A 17,017-nucleotide genomic window follows, 5' to 3' on the forward strand; every position below is an offset into this window, starting at 1 on the left:
TGTCATTTTTATTTAAATGACTGATATTTTTAATATATTCTTTTTACGTAAATATATTTATTGTAAATATATTTTATCATCAACTATAATATAGTTTTTATATCTTTGACTCGTCTTGTTAGTATTTATTCATGTATTTACGAAGATAAATATTATTCTATGGCCATAGAAGATAAAATTTGAATTATTTGTAGTTGGAGGTTTGACCTTGGGGATTTAAATGAGTAAGGAATAAAGGTGAAATATCCTCTTGTTGGTTAAGGTGAAATATCCTTTTGTTGGTTGTTATTATGATGATACTTATTTATCCTGACTAGTCACTACAAGTATAATTCAAATTTTATTGTAACATGAAAATCTAATATATGATATATATATATATATATATATATATATATATATATGTTGAATATTGATTATAAATAATTCTGTACATTCTTTTAAATTATTGTCTTTATTGGATATTGTTCTTACCCCTCATTTTTTTTTAAATTAAATATATTACAAAATATATGGATCTACTTGGGATTCCAGATCATTTTGCAGTTGTTATTGCTGCTGTCTTTCTTAGAAGGAATTGGAATGTGAAGGTTGTTTGATGGATCTACTATAATTTTATCTGTTATTGTAAATTTAATTCCACTATCAATTTAAATATTGTAATAGAAGTGAAAGAAATAAATAATGTGTAAAATAGTACATTATTGTAAATATTATCTGTAAAAATATTTCATTGTTATCACGTATAATATTATTAATAATACATTTTTATTTTCAATATATTTATATATATACATATAATATTGGGAATTATAAATCAAGCGTTTCATTAAGTGGTATCAGAGCAACGTTCCATGTGTAACTTGGGGAAATGTGCTAACCATGTTTCTAGTATGATAAACTAATCTATAAAATTTCAGATGGCAGGAAGAAGAAATATCGAACTGACAGAGGCTGTACAAGCTATTAAGGACATGGCTGCAACCTTATTAAGAAATCAACGACCGGAAAGAATGGGGAGTCACAGGGATTGGTAGAATTTAGGAGAAATAAACCTTCCCATTTTGACGGAGGATAAAATCCTGAAAAAGCTGAATTATGGATTAAAGAAATAGAAAAGATATTTCGAGCCATAATCTGTCCTAATAACCAAAAAGTAAACTATGCAGTGTTTATGTTAGTAGGAGAAGCGGAATATTGGTGGGATAGTACTAGAAGGTTATTAGAAGGAGGAGGAATAATTATTACATGGGAAGTGTTTAGAGCAAAATTTTTTGAAAAATATTTTCCTAATGATGTTAGGAGGGCTAAAGAAATAGAATTTATGCAATTAAAACAGGGTAATATGTCAGTAGGAGAGTATGCTTCTAAGTTTGAGGAATTGAGAAAATATTCTGCTTTCTTTTATCACCCTGATGAGAGGATGAAGTGTATTAAATTTGAGGATGGACTTAAACCAGAATTAAGAAAGGCAGTAGGGATATTAGACCAAAATCTTTTGGCCCTCGGTTTAATAAGAAAAGGAATAATGAAGGAAAACCTTATGATCGACCACAATGGAAACCCCAATCTTCTCAATTTGCAGGAAATTCCAGTAGACCCATGAATAATCAAGCTAAGTGTCTTAAGTGTGGACAGGATCATTATACTAAAGACTGTCATCTCAAAGAACCTGTTTGTTTCAAGTGTGGAAAGCATAGTCATGTGTTTTCTGAGTGTGGACAACCAAAGGCGCACATGAATACTTCTGGACCCAAACCAAGACCTCCTACAACTGGGAGAGTTTATACCATGACCGGAACTGAAGCTGCTCAAAATAACGATCTAATACAAGGTAAATGTTTCATTAAAGGCAAAACTTTAAATGTACTGTTTGATTTATGCGCAACTCATTCTTTTATCTCCAATGATTGTGTTCAACACCTCCAATTACCAATTTCTTCTTTAGAGAATAATCTAATTGTTTCAACCCCTACAAACAAATCTGTAATTGCCAATAAAGTTTGTTTAGATTGTCCTATTTTTATTGGTGATAGAAAATTTCTTGTAAATTTGATCTGCTTACCTTTATCACAATTAGATGTGATTTTAGGTATGGACTGGTTATCTTCCAACCATGTTCTTCTCAATTGTGCAGAAAAGTCTATAATATTTTCTGATTCTAAGGACCTATCAATTTCATTATCCAAACCAATAAGCAAATTTTCATGGGGTAAAGTTCAAGGATATTTAATCTTATCTTCTATGGAAGCTAAAGAGGAAGTCGACTTGAAAAACATAGCTGTTGTTCAAAATTTTCCTAAAATTTTTCCTAATGATATTCCTGGTTTGCCACCTGACAGAGAGATTGAATTTTCGATTGATTTAATACCTGGAACTGGACCAATTTCAATGGCACCTTATAGGATGTCACCTTCTGAATTAGCTTAGTTGAAGAAATAATTAGAAGAGTTACTTGAAAAACAATTCATACGCCCTAGTGTATCACCTTGGGGGGCTCCTGTTTTGTTAGTTAAAAAGAAAGATGGAAGCTTTAGGCTGTGTATAGACTATCAGAAATTAAATAAGTTTACCATAAATAATAAATACCCTCTTCCTAGGATAGATGATTTGATGGATCAATTGAGAGGAGTCATTGTGTTTTCTAAGATAGATTTAAGATCAGGATACCATCAAATCAAAGTGAAAGCAGAAGACATACAGAAAACTGCATTTAGAACAAGGTATGGTCATTATGAATATCAAGTGATGTCTTTTGGAGTAACCAATGCACCTGCAATGTTCATGGATTATATGAATAGGATTTTTCGTCCATATTTAGACCATTTTTTGGTGGTCTTTATAGATGATATCCTTATATATTCTCGAACTCATGAAGAGCATGAAGAACACCTTCAAACTGTTTTTCAAATCCTGAAAGGTAAACAATTGTATGCCAAACTTTCTAAGTGTGAATTTTGGTTAGAGGAGGTTAAGTTTTTAGGACATGTGATTTCCAAGGACGAAGTGTCTGTGGATCCGTCTAAAGTAGAAGCAGTTCTGCTATGGGAACCTCTAAAGACGGTGACAGAAATCCGTAGTTTTTTGGGTTTGGCAGGATATTATAGAAGATTCATCGAAGGATTTTCTAAAATAACCATGCCTTTAACTCAACTCACTAAGAAATGACAACCCTTTGAGTGGATAGAAAAATGTGAGAATAGTTTTCAAGAGCTTAAGAAAAGATTAACCACTGCACCAGTCTTAGCCTTACCCAATCCTAATGGACAATTTGTCATATTTTGTGATGCCTCAAAAATGGGATTTGGGTGTGTTCTTATGCAAAATAGAAGGGTAATAGCATATGCTTCTAGATAACTGAGAGCTCATGAAAAGAATTACCCAACCCATGATCTAAAACTAGTTGCCATTGTTTTTGCACTCAATATATGGAGACATTATGTGTATGGTGGTAAGTTTGATGTTTTTAGTGATCATAAGAGTTTAAAATATTTGTTTGATCAAAAGGAACTGAATATGAGACAAAGAAGGTGGATGAAATTTTTGAAAGATTATGATTTTGAATTACATTACCATTCAGGAAAAGTCAATGTTGTGATTGATGCACTGAGTAGAAAATCTTTACATATCTCTTCATTAATGATTCATGAGATGAATTTGATAGAAAAATTTAGAGTATGATTTTATCAACTATAGTAAGTCAGGATAGAATACAATTGTATGCAGTTCAGATTACTAGTGACTTACATGGACAAATCGGTGAGGCTCAAGTAGTTGATAAATTCATTCAAAAGAAAAAAAGATTGTTGGGACAAAATGGTGGTGAAAAGTTTAATATAGATCAAAAGGGAGTTTTGAGATTTAATGATTGTAGACAACCAATTTCGTCCGGGGGCATACAAACAAGGAAATTATGAAGGGAAGGAGCTCTCGAAGCATGCCAATAACAGGACAGGACATTAGAAGACCCAAAAGCCAAAAAATCTGATTTTAGTAGCTTGGAACGGCCTATTGCAAAACTAGAATGGGTCGTTCTCAATTTGGAACGGGTCGTTCCAAGTTCCTAAAAGGGCCTAAAACCCTAAGTTGGAACGGGGCGTTCCAAGTTTGGAACGGGCCGTTCCAAACTCCTCAAAAAAGGGTGTAAAAAATATATATATATATATATATATTTTAAAAAAATATTTTTTAAAAAATATTATTATTTTATTATTTTAAAAATATTATTTTATTATTAAAAAAATGAAATTTGTGCAGAAAAATCTGCTCCCAGAAAAAATCTGCTGCCCATCTTATCCTCTTATCCCTTAATTAATAAACCTTATCTCTAAGTAACTAAAATTTAAAGAGACTTTGAAATCAAACTAAAATACACAAACTTTCCATTAAAAACTAACTATGTAATCATTAAAATTGACACTATAAATAGGCTTGAACATGGAGTGAAAATGTGAGCACAAGTTTACAGAGAAAAAAAAATAGTGAGAAGGAAGAGAAAAGAGAGAGAAAGACAGAGAGAAAAGTGAGTAGGAATAGGATCGTGAAAATTTTTTCAGTTAACTCGTGATAAGTCTACATTCTAAGGTAAGGGAGAGGAGAACTTTATCTCTTTAAAATTTTATATACTACTATGTTTATTTATTTATGTTATATTTTATGTATATTTATTTAGTGAGGTGTTCCTAACCTCATTTATTTGCATATCCTATGATTATTTTTATCCATAATAATTGTTAAGGTGTTCATATTTTATGTTGTTTAATTATTTTATAATGATTGTCATTTTTATTTAAATGACTGATATTTTTAATATATTCTTTTTACGTAAATATATTTATTGTAAATATATTTTATCATCAACTATAATATAGTTTTCATATCTTTGACTCGTCTTGTTAGTATTTTTTCATGTATTTATGAAGATAAATATTATTCTATGGCCATAGAAGATAAAGTTTGAATTATTTGTAGCTGGAGGTTTGACCTTGGGGATTTAAATGAGTAAGGAATAAAGGTAAAATATCCTCTTGTTGGTTAAGGTAAAATACCTTTTTGTTGGTTGTTATTATGATGATGCTCATTTATTGTAACTAGTCACTACAAGTATAATTCAAATTTTATTGTAACATGAAAATCTAATACATGATCTATATATATATATATATATATATATATATGTTGAATATTGATTATAAATAATTCTGTACATTCTTTTAAATTATTGTCTTTATTGGATATTGTTCTTACCCCTCATTTTTTTTAAATTAAATATATTACAAAATATATGGATCTACTTGGGATTCCAGATCATTTTGCAGTTGTTATTGCTGCTGTCTTTCTTGGAAGGAATTGGAATGTGAAGGCTGTTTGATGGATCTACTATAATTTTATCTGTTATTGTAAATTTAATTCCACTATCAATTTAAATATTGTAATAGAAGTGAAAGAAAGAAATAATGTGTAAAATAGTACATTAATAATATATTTTTATTTTCAATGTATATATATATATATATATATATATATATATATATTATATATATAATATTGAGAATTATAAATCGGGCATTTCAAGATCTAGTAAAAAGGACTATTTTTCATAAGTAATGAATGAATGTTTGCATTCTCATTAAGAGAGTTGTCTATATTTAATATTTGATTGTGTTTTAAATAGAGTTGTCATTAAATGAGAATATTCTTAGAAGAAAAAAATGTTACTACAATTTTGATTTCTAATTTATTTAAAAATTATAATTTTGATTTAGTGGTCAAATTTGTGTTTATTGTCTATTTAAATTCAGAAAAAATGCTCATACAAAAAGTGAGACTTCAATTGTATTTCACATTGTCCAACTATTGCATGCGTATGCATATTCGACGATCGGATTAAAATAGAGATTTTTTAAAATTAGAAGATTAAAATTATGTAATTAAAAAATACATTAAAATTGTGAATTAAGATTTAAGTGGATAGGAAAACAGTAATTTAACCTAATAAAAAATGTCCAAAAATGTTGTTGGTAGATATTTTTCCTCCTTTCTCAAATCTGCTCTTTCAGCTCGTGTAACACACAAGCCAGACATCAATGTTTTGAAAATTTTGTTGAAAGATTTTTAACGTTATTATTTAATCACAAACTATTATAAACAGTGAATTTGTTAATTTTAAATAATTATTTTGAAAATTATACCAACAATATTTTATAATTGGTTAAAAGTATAAAAATAATTATACTGGGTGTAAGCAAATCAAATTCTACAAAGTTGAGCTGCGGTGGTCATGAAATATATAGAATCTATTAAGTATATACAACATGTGTAAAAGTTTTAAAACAAGTCATTAAATTAAATTTGGTAAGTCGGTTGTTAATGGGCCTTCCCGAATAAATCGGAAGGCCTCAAAGCAATTATCATTCATTTTCAACCACTTATTAAAGAACCGGGTCGGGTAAAACCCAAATCGAGTACCGGGGCCAGAAGACCCAGCGACCCATATCCGAAAAACCATTTCCTTCTTCGTGCAAGCATCGCATCACACGATTCACACACTCACATCGCAGCTTCAATAATCGAAGGTTGCTCCAACGATCTGGGTCTCTCGCGTGTGGCAGCCCCAAACAACGTCACAATCGATCCAAAGAGAGAGCGAATCAGCAGAAGAAGAGAATGGGGTTCGGTTTGTTAGCTTCGAAGGCCGTGAGACCAACCTCGAGGCTCCTCGGTTCGCAAAACCCTAGCGCCTTCCTCCTCCGAACCATTGTCTCCAAGACCGAGCTTCGGAATCCCGAGGCCTCCGCCGCGCAGACGGAACAGCCTCCGCCGGCGGATCTCCCGCCGCGGACGCCGCTCGCCGGCGCGCGCGTCCATTTCACCAACCCCGAAGATGCCATCGAGGTGTTCGTCGACGGTTATCCCGTGAAAATCCCCAAGGGAATGACCGTTCTCCAGGCCTGCGAGGTCGCCGGCGTCGACATTCCTCGGTTCTGCTACCACAGCAGACTCTCCATCGCCGGCAATTGCCGCATGTGCCTCGTCGAGGTCGAGAAATCTCCCAAGCCTGTTGCCTCTTGCGCCATGCCCGCTCTTCCTGGTTAGCGTCTTTCATTTCCGTTTTATTCTTACCTTTCTGTGATTTCGGTGTCGGTTTTGTGATTGATTATCCCATAGTTTGACGTAGTTCGTTAGGGTTTGATGTTGCTGGTGATTGGTAATTTAATTTAATTTGATTTGATTTGATTAGTTGTACTCTGTCTGGTTTCCGGAGCATCGAATTTTAGATGGACGTTGTCGAACTTAGTTGATGACAGTATGGTTTGTTGCTGTTATGTTCAGATTTCTAATTCGTTAGAATAGTCATGAAACTGGATTGGTTTACGTTATTTGCACGTTGTTGTTTGTGGATAATGGTTATGCTAGTGAAATTTACCCGAGTTACATTTAATTCATTGTTTAGTCGCCTAGCTGACACTTATGTGCTTTGTAATAGAGTCTAATTTCTGTGCACCGTCAATGTAATTAAATAAAATTACATTGGCAAGGATCAGCAATCATGTTATAAAGTAGTTAATGTAAAAGTCAACAAAACTATCAAATATGACAATTTGTGATTGGATGATAGAGTAATCTATTGGTGCATAAACTATTTCCTTTTTGTAATAATCAATGTTTGGTTTAATTTTGCAAAATTTTTTTTATGTAAAATACTTTGTGATTATTCTCATTATTTTCATATTGTTTTTTAAGTTATGAAGACATTTTGAGATAAAACGATAATGTCTCAATTGGTTTTGCTGATGATACCTTTGTTTTTCTATCAGATGATTCAGATCTTGATTTTATACTCGTTTAGTTTTCATATACACATGCATGTAAAAACAGAGAAACATCCTTGAATTATTTTGTTATAATGAGGTTTTAATCAGTTGCTGCTATGATTCTTGTTAAAGATGTAATCTAATGAGATGTTCATCTTTAGGGATGAAAATTAAGACTGACACACCTGTGGCAAAGAAGGCTCGAGAAGGGGTGATGGAATTTTTATTGATGAATCATCCATTAGATTGCCCAATTTGTGATCAGGGTGGGGAATGTGATCTTCAGGATCAGTCAATGGCATTTGGCTCTGATCGTGGGCGGTTCACTGAAATGAAGAGATCTGTTGTGGATAAAAATCTTGGACCTTTGGTGAAGACTGTGATGACTCGGTGCATTCAATGTACAAGGTCAATATTGGACGGAACTTTCCCCATTTCCCCCCTGCAAATCTGATTGTTGTGAATGCAGATTTTAATAAACATGCTACACGTTGGAAGTCATTTTACGGCTAATTTCTTCTCAAAAATCAAATTCTTTTATTTACACTATATTTATTTGTATAATTAATATTTTTGTAAAAATTAAGAACCCCTTTTGTTGCATAATTTTGTTTAAAAATGTAGTGGTTATGACATTATGATAGTTGTCGAGGAAATTTACAGGTGAAATTAATTTGCATATGAGGAAAGTGATCTTTCCGAGTGGTAATTTAATCTGATTGTTTTGTTACTTGTTGCAATGTCAGCTAAGCACTACCTCTGGTTTATTTTATTTCTGCCTTTGACATTTGGTAGTAATAGGTGTTGGCATTTTTTGAAACCCAACATTTGACATTTGAGAAACATGCCCTCTTTGCTGTCATTTAATGCAATTTTTCTTGTTAAACAATGTTATCTGAGTCCCAGGCTCTCGTGGGATATTTCTTTTTTCCAACAGGTGTGTTAGATTTGCAACAGAGGTTGCTGGGGTTCAGGATCTTGGCATGTTAGGTCGTGGCAGTGGAGAGGAGATTGGAACATATGTTGAAAAACTTTTGACAAGTGAGCTTTCTGGAAATGTCATTGATATCTGTCCGGTGGGAGCTCTCACTTCAAAACCTTTTGCATTTAAAGCCCGAAATTGGGAGTTGAAGGGAACAGAGACCATTGATGTTACTGATGCTGTTGGATCCAATATTCGAATTGATAGTAGAGGACCTGAAGTGATGCGCATTGTTCCTCGTTTAAATGAGGTTAGATTCTCGTGGAAAAGTTTTGTTGAGCTGTTTGTGATTGCTGTGGCTTCAATTTTCTGTGGTTTTTAAAATTATTTAATTTCTGTAAGAAAAACCATTGTCCCATGTTTGCTGCTGCTTAAGAAGCACCTCTCTCTTGTTTTTATGGTATTTTATGTAGAAAAAGAATTGTTGTTCATTAAGTTGATCTAACACTTATTAGGACTTTATGCTTACCAAAACACGATACTGATGAATTTTGAACTTGGATCTATTTTTTCTTTTGGCATTATGGAAGTTACTACTTTTCTGACCTAGTGAGATAAGGCTGTTGCTATTGTTGTATAGCAGTTACTACTCGTGGCATAAGCTAGATGGTTTTCAAAATTTGCTGGCAGCCTCTGAAACACATTACACATGGTTAAATGAACTATATGCAGTACCCAAAAAACTGATGAGTTTTTTTCTCTTAATTTCAATTTGATTATTTTCTGTTAATAGAATTAATTATAAAAATGTGGGTTTGAATATTAAACAAGAAAAGGAAAACCTTCAACAGGGACCAGGTTGGCTCAATAATTATTATGACCTTGGGGGATCAAATAAACCACTCTGAGTAGTTATTCAGGTTATTTATTACTGATTAGTCATACTTTCAAAATAATACATTAGGTTTTTACTCATGATTTTAAGCCTCCCTTTATTGGCAGTTTGCTTTATGATGTCGTTTCATTTAACTAGTATAGTAGCACTATTTTTTTGAGAGGGGGTTGTTGGAAGGAAAGTGGTGTGGTTTTAAGTGTAATTGGGCCATTGACCATGAGTCATAGATTTATGAACTCTTCACTATATTGTTTTTAAAATGTGAGTACATTTTTACGGCAATTGAGATCTTCTCATTTTAATTTTTCATAAGATAGGGCCATGTGGAGAGAGAGAAAGCTGTACATAAAGTTCCACATCCACTGTACAGGGCCCCACAAATTGTGATATAAATACTTTTATGCCTTTCTCTATTAATATTTCATGTGAAAACCTCACTTAAGAGAATCCAAATTATTTTGAAGTGAATCCACATTGTATGAGCAACTAGTGAGGAGCCCCTTCAAGGAATGATCTTTTTGGACCAAGGGGTTTGATTTATCTTTTTCTGGATTGACTTTATAATGTTTAGTTTGAGCATATTGTTTTATATTTTTATGCTTATAGCATAACTTAGTGCTAGTACTAATAGGAAGGTCTCTCTCTCTCTTTTTGTTTAAAAAAAGAAGAAAGAAACCTTTTCTAGGGAGAGAAGAGGTTGGTTTCTGTCCATAGTTAGCTATTTTTAAAACTCTTTTCTGCTTGTCCATTTCAGGACATAAATGAAGAATGGATTTCGGACAAAACTCGCTTTTGTTATGATGGTTTGAAAAGGCAGAGGCTAAATGACCCCATGATCCGTGGTCCTGATGGACGCTTCAAGCCTGTTAACTGGCGTGATGCCCTTGCTGTGGTAGCAGAGATTGCCCATCAAGTTAAACCAGAAGAAATAGTTGGAATAGCTGGCAAACTTTCTGATGCCGAGTCCATGATTGCTCTAAAAGATTTCTTAAATAGGATGGGGTCAAATGATGTATGGGGAGAAGGCATCAGTGTAAATACTAATGCTGATTTCAGATCTGGATATATTATGAATACTAGCATTGCTGGTCTTGAAAAAGCGGATGTGTTCCTGTTGGTTGGTACCCAGGTATATTACATTATCTCTCATTTATTTTAATAATCTGTTTTTTAATGTTATAGATGGTCAAATGATTCATGTGTATAAACACTAGAATTTTTTAGTACTTCATCCATAATTATTTAGCAATCTACTAATGTAAATTTAAGCGTACAGTGTTTTCGTTGTTTTTTTAATGGTTTTGTTTTTTCAATTTTTTTTGGCTTGTCACCAAATTAAGATTCTACTTTTTGGCTTTCCCAGAATAGAGTATTTTATTCTGTTGTCACTACCCTAGGATACTTCCATTTCTCTTCATACTCTGACAGCAGCTGAGAGGTTGGTCTGAAGTGTTACAATGATATGCAGTAGTAGATAATGCGTTTTTCCTATCATTAATATTTTTTTTTTGGCAGTATCTTTAGAACTGTTGTTTTGAGACTTTTTGGCCATGGAGGAGGATGTGTAAACTTTTTTTGTTTTTGGTAGTATTTTGTGTTTTAGACTGAGCTCATCTAGTGGTTATCTATACTGCTGGGATCTTATATTCATGCATACTTTTTGTTGCTTGTGGTGTGTATTAAATTATCTTATGTTTTCATTCTCAAATTTGCAGCCACGTGTGGAAGCTGCTATGGTTAATGCCAGAATACGCAAGACTGTCAGAGCAAACCAAGCCAAAGTGGGGTACATTGGACCTGCTACTGATTTCAACTATGATCACAAACATCTTGGTACTGACCCTCAAACACTTCTTGAAATTGCTGAGGGTACCCACCCATTTTTCAAGACACTCTCAAATGCCAAAAATCCTGTTATCATTGTGGGTGCTGGGGTCTTTGAGAGGAAGGACCAGGATGCAATTTTTGCTGCCGTTGAAACCATTGCACAAAAAGCAAATGTTGTCCGTCCTGACTGGAATGGTCTTAATGTATTGCTTCTCCACGCTGCCCAGGCTGCTGCACTTGACCTTGGACTTGTTCCGCAATCTGAGAAAGCCCTCGAGTCCGCAAAATTTGTATATTTGATGGGTGCTGATGATGTAAACTTAGACAAGGTCCCAGATGATGCTTTTGTTGTTTATCAAGGTCACCATGGTGACAAGAGTGTCTATCGTGCCAATGTTATTTTGCCAGCAGCAGCATTCAGTGAGAAGGAAGGAACATACGAAAATACTGAAGGATGCGCGCAACAAACATTGCCTGCAGTTCCAACAGTTGGTGACTCCAGAGATGATTGGAAAATAATTCGAGCTCTGTCTGAGGTGGCAGGAGTGCGATTGCCCTATGACACAGTTGGAGCTGTTCGGGCCCGAATCAGGACTGTAGCTCCAAACCTTGTGAACATGGATGAGAGAGAGCCAGCCACATTGCCATCTTCACTGAGACCAACCTTCTCTGAGAAGGTAGACCCAACTCCATTCGGGACTGTCATTGAGAATTTCTATATGACTGACGCCATTACCAGGGCATCAAAGATAATGGCACAATGCAGTGCTATGCTGTTGAAGAAGTGAAAGATGGATTTTTTATTTTTTGGTTTCAATAATGAAGATTCACGTTTTTCACTTCCTGGCCATGCAAGACTTTGCTAGCCCAAAACTTATTGGATGTTGGAAGTATCCAATAAATTAATTAAAACTAGGCTTTATCTGTTCCATTTGTAATATGCGGTGTGAAAGCACCACTTTTTAGAACTGTTGCCGTGTACAATTTGGGTTATCCGACTGATTGTGAAGGTTTTACTCATTGTCTGATCAATTTTTCCATAGTCAGGAAAGTGCAGAGTTGAACTCTTATTGCAAAATATTTACAGTGCAGAGTTGAACTCTTATTGCAAATTATTTACTTTTCCTTTATACAAAGTTGAGAAGTTTAAGCCGAAGGTAAATTGAACGTGCTAAATCACCCAAGGGGGAAATTGTAACAGAAAGATTGAAATGGCAAATTGAAAAACGAGTTAAGTTTTTAAATCCAATAGTCCAAGGTTACATTTGAAATTTGGTAGAAATATTGACAGAGTTCTAACTAAATCAAAGTGAAGAGGCTGCAGCGAAATTGGGGAAAGATAAACTCGGATAAAAAAAAATGCCACTTTATGCTTGATTTATGGTTTTCATCTTATTTATCATGCGTAAAATCATTTTGAGGTCGTGTTGGAATACTACGTTCCACTAACATCATTAGGGATACTATTAGTGGCCGACAATAAAGTGTAGCTCTATATTCTCAATGTCTCGCGGTTTTATTCAACAGCAATTCTATGTTTCTTTTGTTCATGAATCCGTTTGTATTTGTATGACACAAAGGTGAATCGGGTGATTATGCTCGGTAAATATACCGGTCGTAAAACATCAATTTGAGGAATTGTCTCTCTTTTCAAGTTTCCTGACAGACCATGCGTTTTGAAAGCATCAACATTCCTAAAAAAAAGAGTACTTCAATCAAACAAATAACTCGGCCTTGAACATTTTTATTATTGTATCATGTCAGGTTTATTTTTCCAGAGCATTTGCAGTAGCAACACAATGTATCTAGGGAATGAAAACTTAATGCAGGACTGCTAGTGATCACTTTTTTTCTGCTCCCTGATGTTTGAGTTACTTTTGCACCTTCGAATATGAAGAGATGCCAGTCTGATTATAAGAACTTTCCCAATTCTTCCCATCAAAATTCCTGATTTCAACGTGTGTCAACGTTCCAGGGTCAACACACCTAAATGTAACTGCAACCCCATCTGGGTTTGAGCGTGGATAATAGAACGAGGTTATACCACAGATTTTACAGAATGTGTGCTTTGCAGTATGAGAGCCAAAAGTGTACGTACTAAGAAACTTCCCAGAATCTCCCAAAAGCTCGAAATTGTCAGCAGGCACAATGAAGTGGGTATTGGCTCTCATGGAGCAGTTTGAGCAGTTGCAGTCCCATGCCACAACACTAGAAGGAGCAACCGCTTTCCACCTTACACTCTTACAATGGCAACCTCCAGTATGCACCACTTTTTCAGCATCCATTTCAGGACCGGTAATCACAAACCAAATCTTGGCTTCTTCTGGAGTCACAAGCACCTGCCAACTATAGTTTGTCATGCACAAAGACTCGGTCAAAGGAGACTGAAATTGCTATCATAAATTAAAATTAAGCGGTGGCACTAAAACAGCCTTTTGATACAAATTCAGTAGCAAATAGATTCTGCTCGAACATAATTTTTTATAGATACTGAACATCGGCAAAGAGGTAATTATGAGTTCATGACAAATACTCCTAATCAAAGTGGCTCAATCAGGTTTCAACTTTCAAGATCAGGACCAAATGAAGGAAGAGACTATAGAGTATGCACAAAAAAAATCTACTTACAATCAGATAAATGTTCAACTTATTATTAGTAATCATCCTTATATGACCTAACAGCTGGGACTATGCACAGCAATATGACATGAATTCCTCCTGGCTTCATAAGTATCCTACTCAGAAAGCTTTAAGACACAATTGAAATACATAATCATAGCCATGGGATGCACTTTGAGTGTGTCCACTGAGACAACTATATTGCACTTAGTCAACAATAATTTTGCCTCAAACTACAATAACTCAGCAATCAACATTCTTCACCCTCTGCTCTTATCCGTTCCAAATTTAGATTCAGATAAACATCATCCATTTTAAAGGAAGAACTTCCCATAAACGCGGTCGCATCTTGAAATTGTTTACAAGAAACTTATGAAAATTTCAACACTACCCACTAACTCTAGGAAATAAATAAGCATTGAAAAAGCTTGGTTGCTTTAAACATCAAACAAAAAAGAAAACACTCATAGAAGTGGTACAACTAAGTTTGCTAAGTTATAGCTCAACAAAGAGACAATCATTAACAAGTAGACTAGAAACCTAATGAAGAAAGAGAATTAAATGAAAGATTCTTAACAAGTTTTTCATTTGATCGGGTCAGATGGGCAGTTTGATATGCTCACCTTGTTTGCAGCACCTTTGACAGCTTTAGATTAGAATAAGATGATGAGGACAAATTTGCATTTTCATTTTTATACTCACAAAAATGGACACTCACATTTATAACTCTAAAATATTTTTGTCTAATATGCTAAGTTAATACACCGACCTAATGAGGATTTTAGAGCGTCTTAGAGTCATAGTAATATGTTATATTTTGATTAATTCTTTGACTTATTTATTTTTCCTTTTGCTTATAAGTTGTTCATGATAATTTACTAAAAACAATAACGGGCTTTATTAAGGAATGAATTTGAACTTGCAAAACATTTATAAAATAGCTCACAATTCGTTAAAAATTAAAAAAGAAAACTCTAAAACTGAGAATATCATTTAAATGAAAATTATGAATAAACGTCGTTTAAAATTATGAAGTCATAAATATACGAGGATAAATACTATAAGAATAACATTTTTATATAATCTCAATTTTTAAAGTCTTATTTACTACCATCATCACTGCTGGCTCATGAGAAGTTGAAAACTAATTTTACCTAATTTATTTACTCCTGGCATTTTTAAATTTTTGGCTAAAAATTGTTGGTATGATAAAATGTATAAACGAATAGTAAGGTTTGCCCGTATGGGTCTAATTCTATGATAGCCCACGCTAGTAATTGGGCCTTCAACTCAAAATTTGATTCCTTTCTATCTGTAATTGGGCTGTTGTCAATGGATAAGAGAATAAAATCCATATTACAATATAAACTTCCTTTTTGGGGTGTCAGTTTTTAACAGTAAAAGGATGCTCAAAAGATTTTTTTTTCTTCCTTCTCTTCTGTAGAAGCCACCAAATAGATTTCTGTATCTAAAGTTTAAACTAAAAGCAGTTTTTGTTTTGAAATATGTTGATTATAATCATTTTTAAAAAAAATAAATAATAAATATGAAAGGTATTAGTTAAATTTGTTGATTCTTTCAAATATATTCATTGTGAGGGGTGTGCCTATAAGATCATTAATTTTATTTAGTTTTAAATATACATAAATAAAAAATAAAAAAAATAACTGGCTTTCTTTTAGTAAACTCAAGATATCTTCTGATTGAAAGCTACGAATTAATCCCTGAAGTACCGAGAAATGAAATATATTAAAACAAACTTATGTTATACATTTACTAAATTATTAAATTTTTAAAAACTCGTAGTTATTGATCACCATGAAATTTAATCAACAAAGCACGAGTAATTGGATAACTAACAAGTTTTATATTTTGAGCAATGCATGACATGAAGCTCCATTTATATAGTAAATACTAAATACCCACGTTCACATGATTGACCAACAAATCCACATTTATAAGATACCATACACTAATATCTACTTCTCTGGAGCGTACCCGATACGTTTCACCTGTTCTTGTTGTTCATGTCTCCCATGCAGGTGTCCATGCATTTAAAAATATAGATTCTCTATGTTTTAAGATTTGTTGACCTCATTCAATTAACCAACGTGTTAGACTCTCAAAGCTTTGGTTGCTTTTGTTCCAATTCTTTGCCACGACAAGAGAAAAGTAGATATTATGGCATTGCCATGCTTCATTGTTGTTTAATGTGAATTATTGCTCAACACCACCAATGCTATCATTAAAACTATCTTTAAACCCCCAAGGTTTCTAGCCACATTTGTATGTTCTTTCTTTCTTTCTAAACCAAAAGAAATAAAATTGAAAGATTTATAAGTCATGCAAGTGAATACACACCTTAGTGCAAATAGTATGCAGTTATTGATATTCAATAAATAATAGTTTTAAGAATAAAACTTATTCACAAATAGACTTTAATGATATTTATATATAGAATTATTTATATATGGTTAGGTAGATAAAATAAAATTATTTATAAGCCTTCATTTAAAAATTTAAAATTTAAATATAATTAATTAGTTCATTCCTCTCACTACATGCGATTAATTATTACTCACAGTTTTAAATATGTTTTAAAAAGACATATCATATCAATTACATATTTGTTTCACGATAAAAATATTACATAATTGTTTTTACTTTTTAGACAAACACAGTCTAGCCAACTTTTTTTTTCTTTTTATTTTGATTTCAATGGGTGGCAACACTTCAAGGCAGGGACAGATGCAGAACCTTATGAAAGGGGACTGAGAATTTTTTTTAATAAGTTTAAATAAGTATTAAATCATAATTGTTAAATACAAGTTGTTGTTTATATAATTTATGAACATCATTCTTTTAAATCACAAAATCATCAATAATATAAAATATAATATCATTTTTTTAATAAATCTTTCAATATTTAACACCACTTTA

The 17,017-nt window shown here is 33.1% G+C and overlaps 2 protein-coding genes across 4 annotated transcripts; one reads left to right on the plus strand and one right to left on the minus strand.

The window, feature by feature from the left end:
* The first annotated feature begins 6,516 nt into the window (after positions 1-6,516).
* On the plus strand, positions 6,517-12,536 carry EMB1467 (NADH-ubiquinone dehydrogenase). Its single transcript, XM_083071339.1, has 5 exons — positions 6,517-7,090; positions 7,976-8,222; positions 8,752-9,046; positions 10,386-10,760; positions 11,347-12,536. The coding sequence occupies exons 1-5, from the start codon at positions 6,667-6,669 to the stop codon at positions 12,244-12,246; spliced, it is 2,241 nt and encodes a 746-aa protein (XP_082927465.1). The 5' UTR covers positions 6,517-6,666; the 3' UTR covers positions 12,247-12,536.
* Positions 12,537-13,168: 632 nt separating this feature from the next.
* LOC109798579 (carbon-sulfur lyase) lies at positions 13,169-14,854 on the minus strand. 3 transcript variants are annotated; one of them, XM_020358904.3, is made up of 2 exons: positions 14,701-14,854; positions 13,169-13,797 (listed from the first exon to the last, which is right to left on the minus strand). In XM_020358904.3, the coding sequence occupies exon 2, from the start codon at positions 13,741-13,743 to the stop codon at positions 13,330-13,332; it is 414 nt and encodes a 137-aa protein (XP_020214493.2). In that variant the 5' UTR covers positions 13,744-13,797; positions 14,701-14,854; the 3' UTR covers positions 13,169-13,329. The 3 variants fall into 3 exon arrangements, with proteins under 3 accessions (XP_020214493.2, XP_020214497.2, XP_020214506.2); XM_020358908.3 differs by having other exon boundaries at positions 13,169-13,804; positions 14,701-14,852; XM_020358917.3 differs by having other exon boundaries at positions 14,655-14,716.
* Positions 14,855-17,017: the final 2,163 nt, after the last annotated feature.

This window comes from Cajanus cajan, chromosome 3 (genome assembly GCF_000230855.2).
Source record: "Cajanus cajan strain Asha chromosome 3, NIPB_CcT2T_4, whole genome shotgun sequence".
Taxonomy (NCBI): domain Eukaryota; kingdom Viridiplantae; phylum Streptophyta; class Magnoliopsida; order Fabales; family Fabaceae; genus Cajanus; species Cajanus cajan.

Excerpts from the sequence above, each read along its gene's own strand:
- LOC109798579 (XM_020358904.3), bottom strand. The coding sequence starts at position 13,743 with ATGGATGCTGAAAAAGTGGTGCATACTGGAGGTTGCCATTGTAAGAGT.
- EMB1467 (XM_083071339.1), top strand. The coding sequence starts at position 6,667 with ATGGGGTTCGGTTTGTTAGCTTCGAAGGCCGTGAGACCAACCTCGAGG. Across the intron at positions 7,091-7,975 it reads CGCCATGCCCGCTCTTCCTG|GGATGAAAATTAAGACTGAC; the intron begins GTTAGCGTCTTT and ends GTTCATCTTTAG. Across the intron at positions 8,223-8,751 it reads CGGTGCATTCAATGTACAAG|GTGTGTTAGATTTGCAACAG; the intron begins GTCAATATTGGA and ends TTTTTCCAACAG.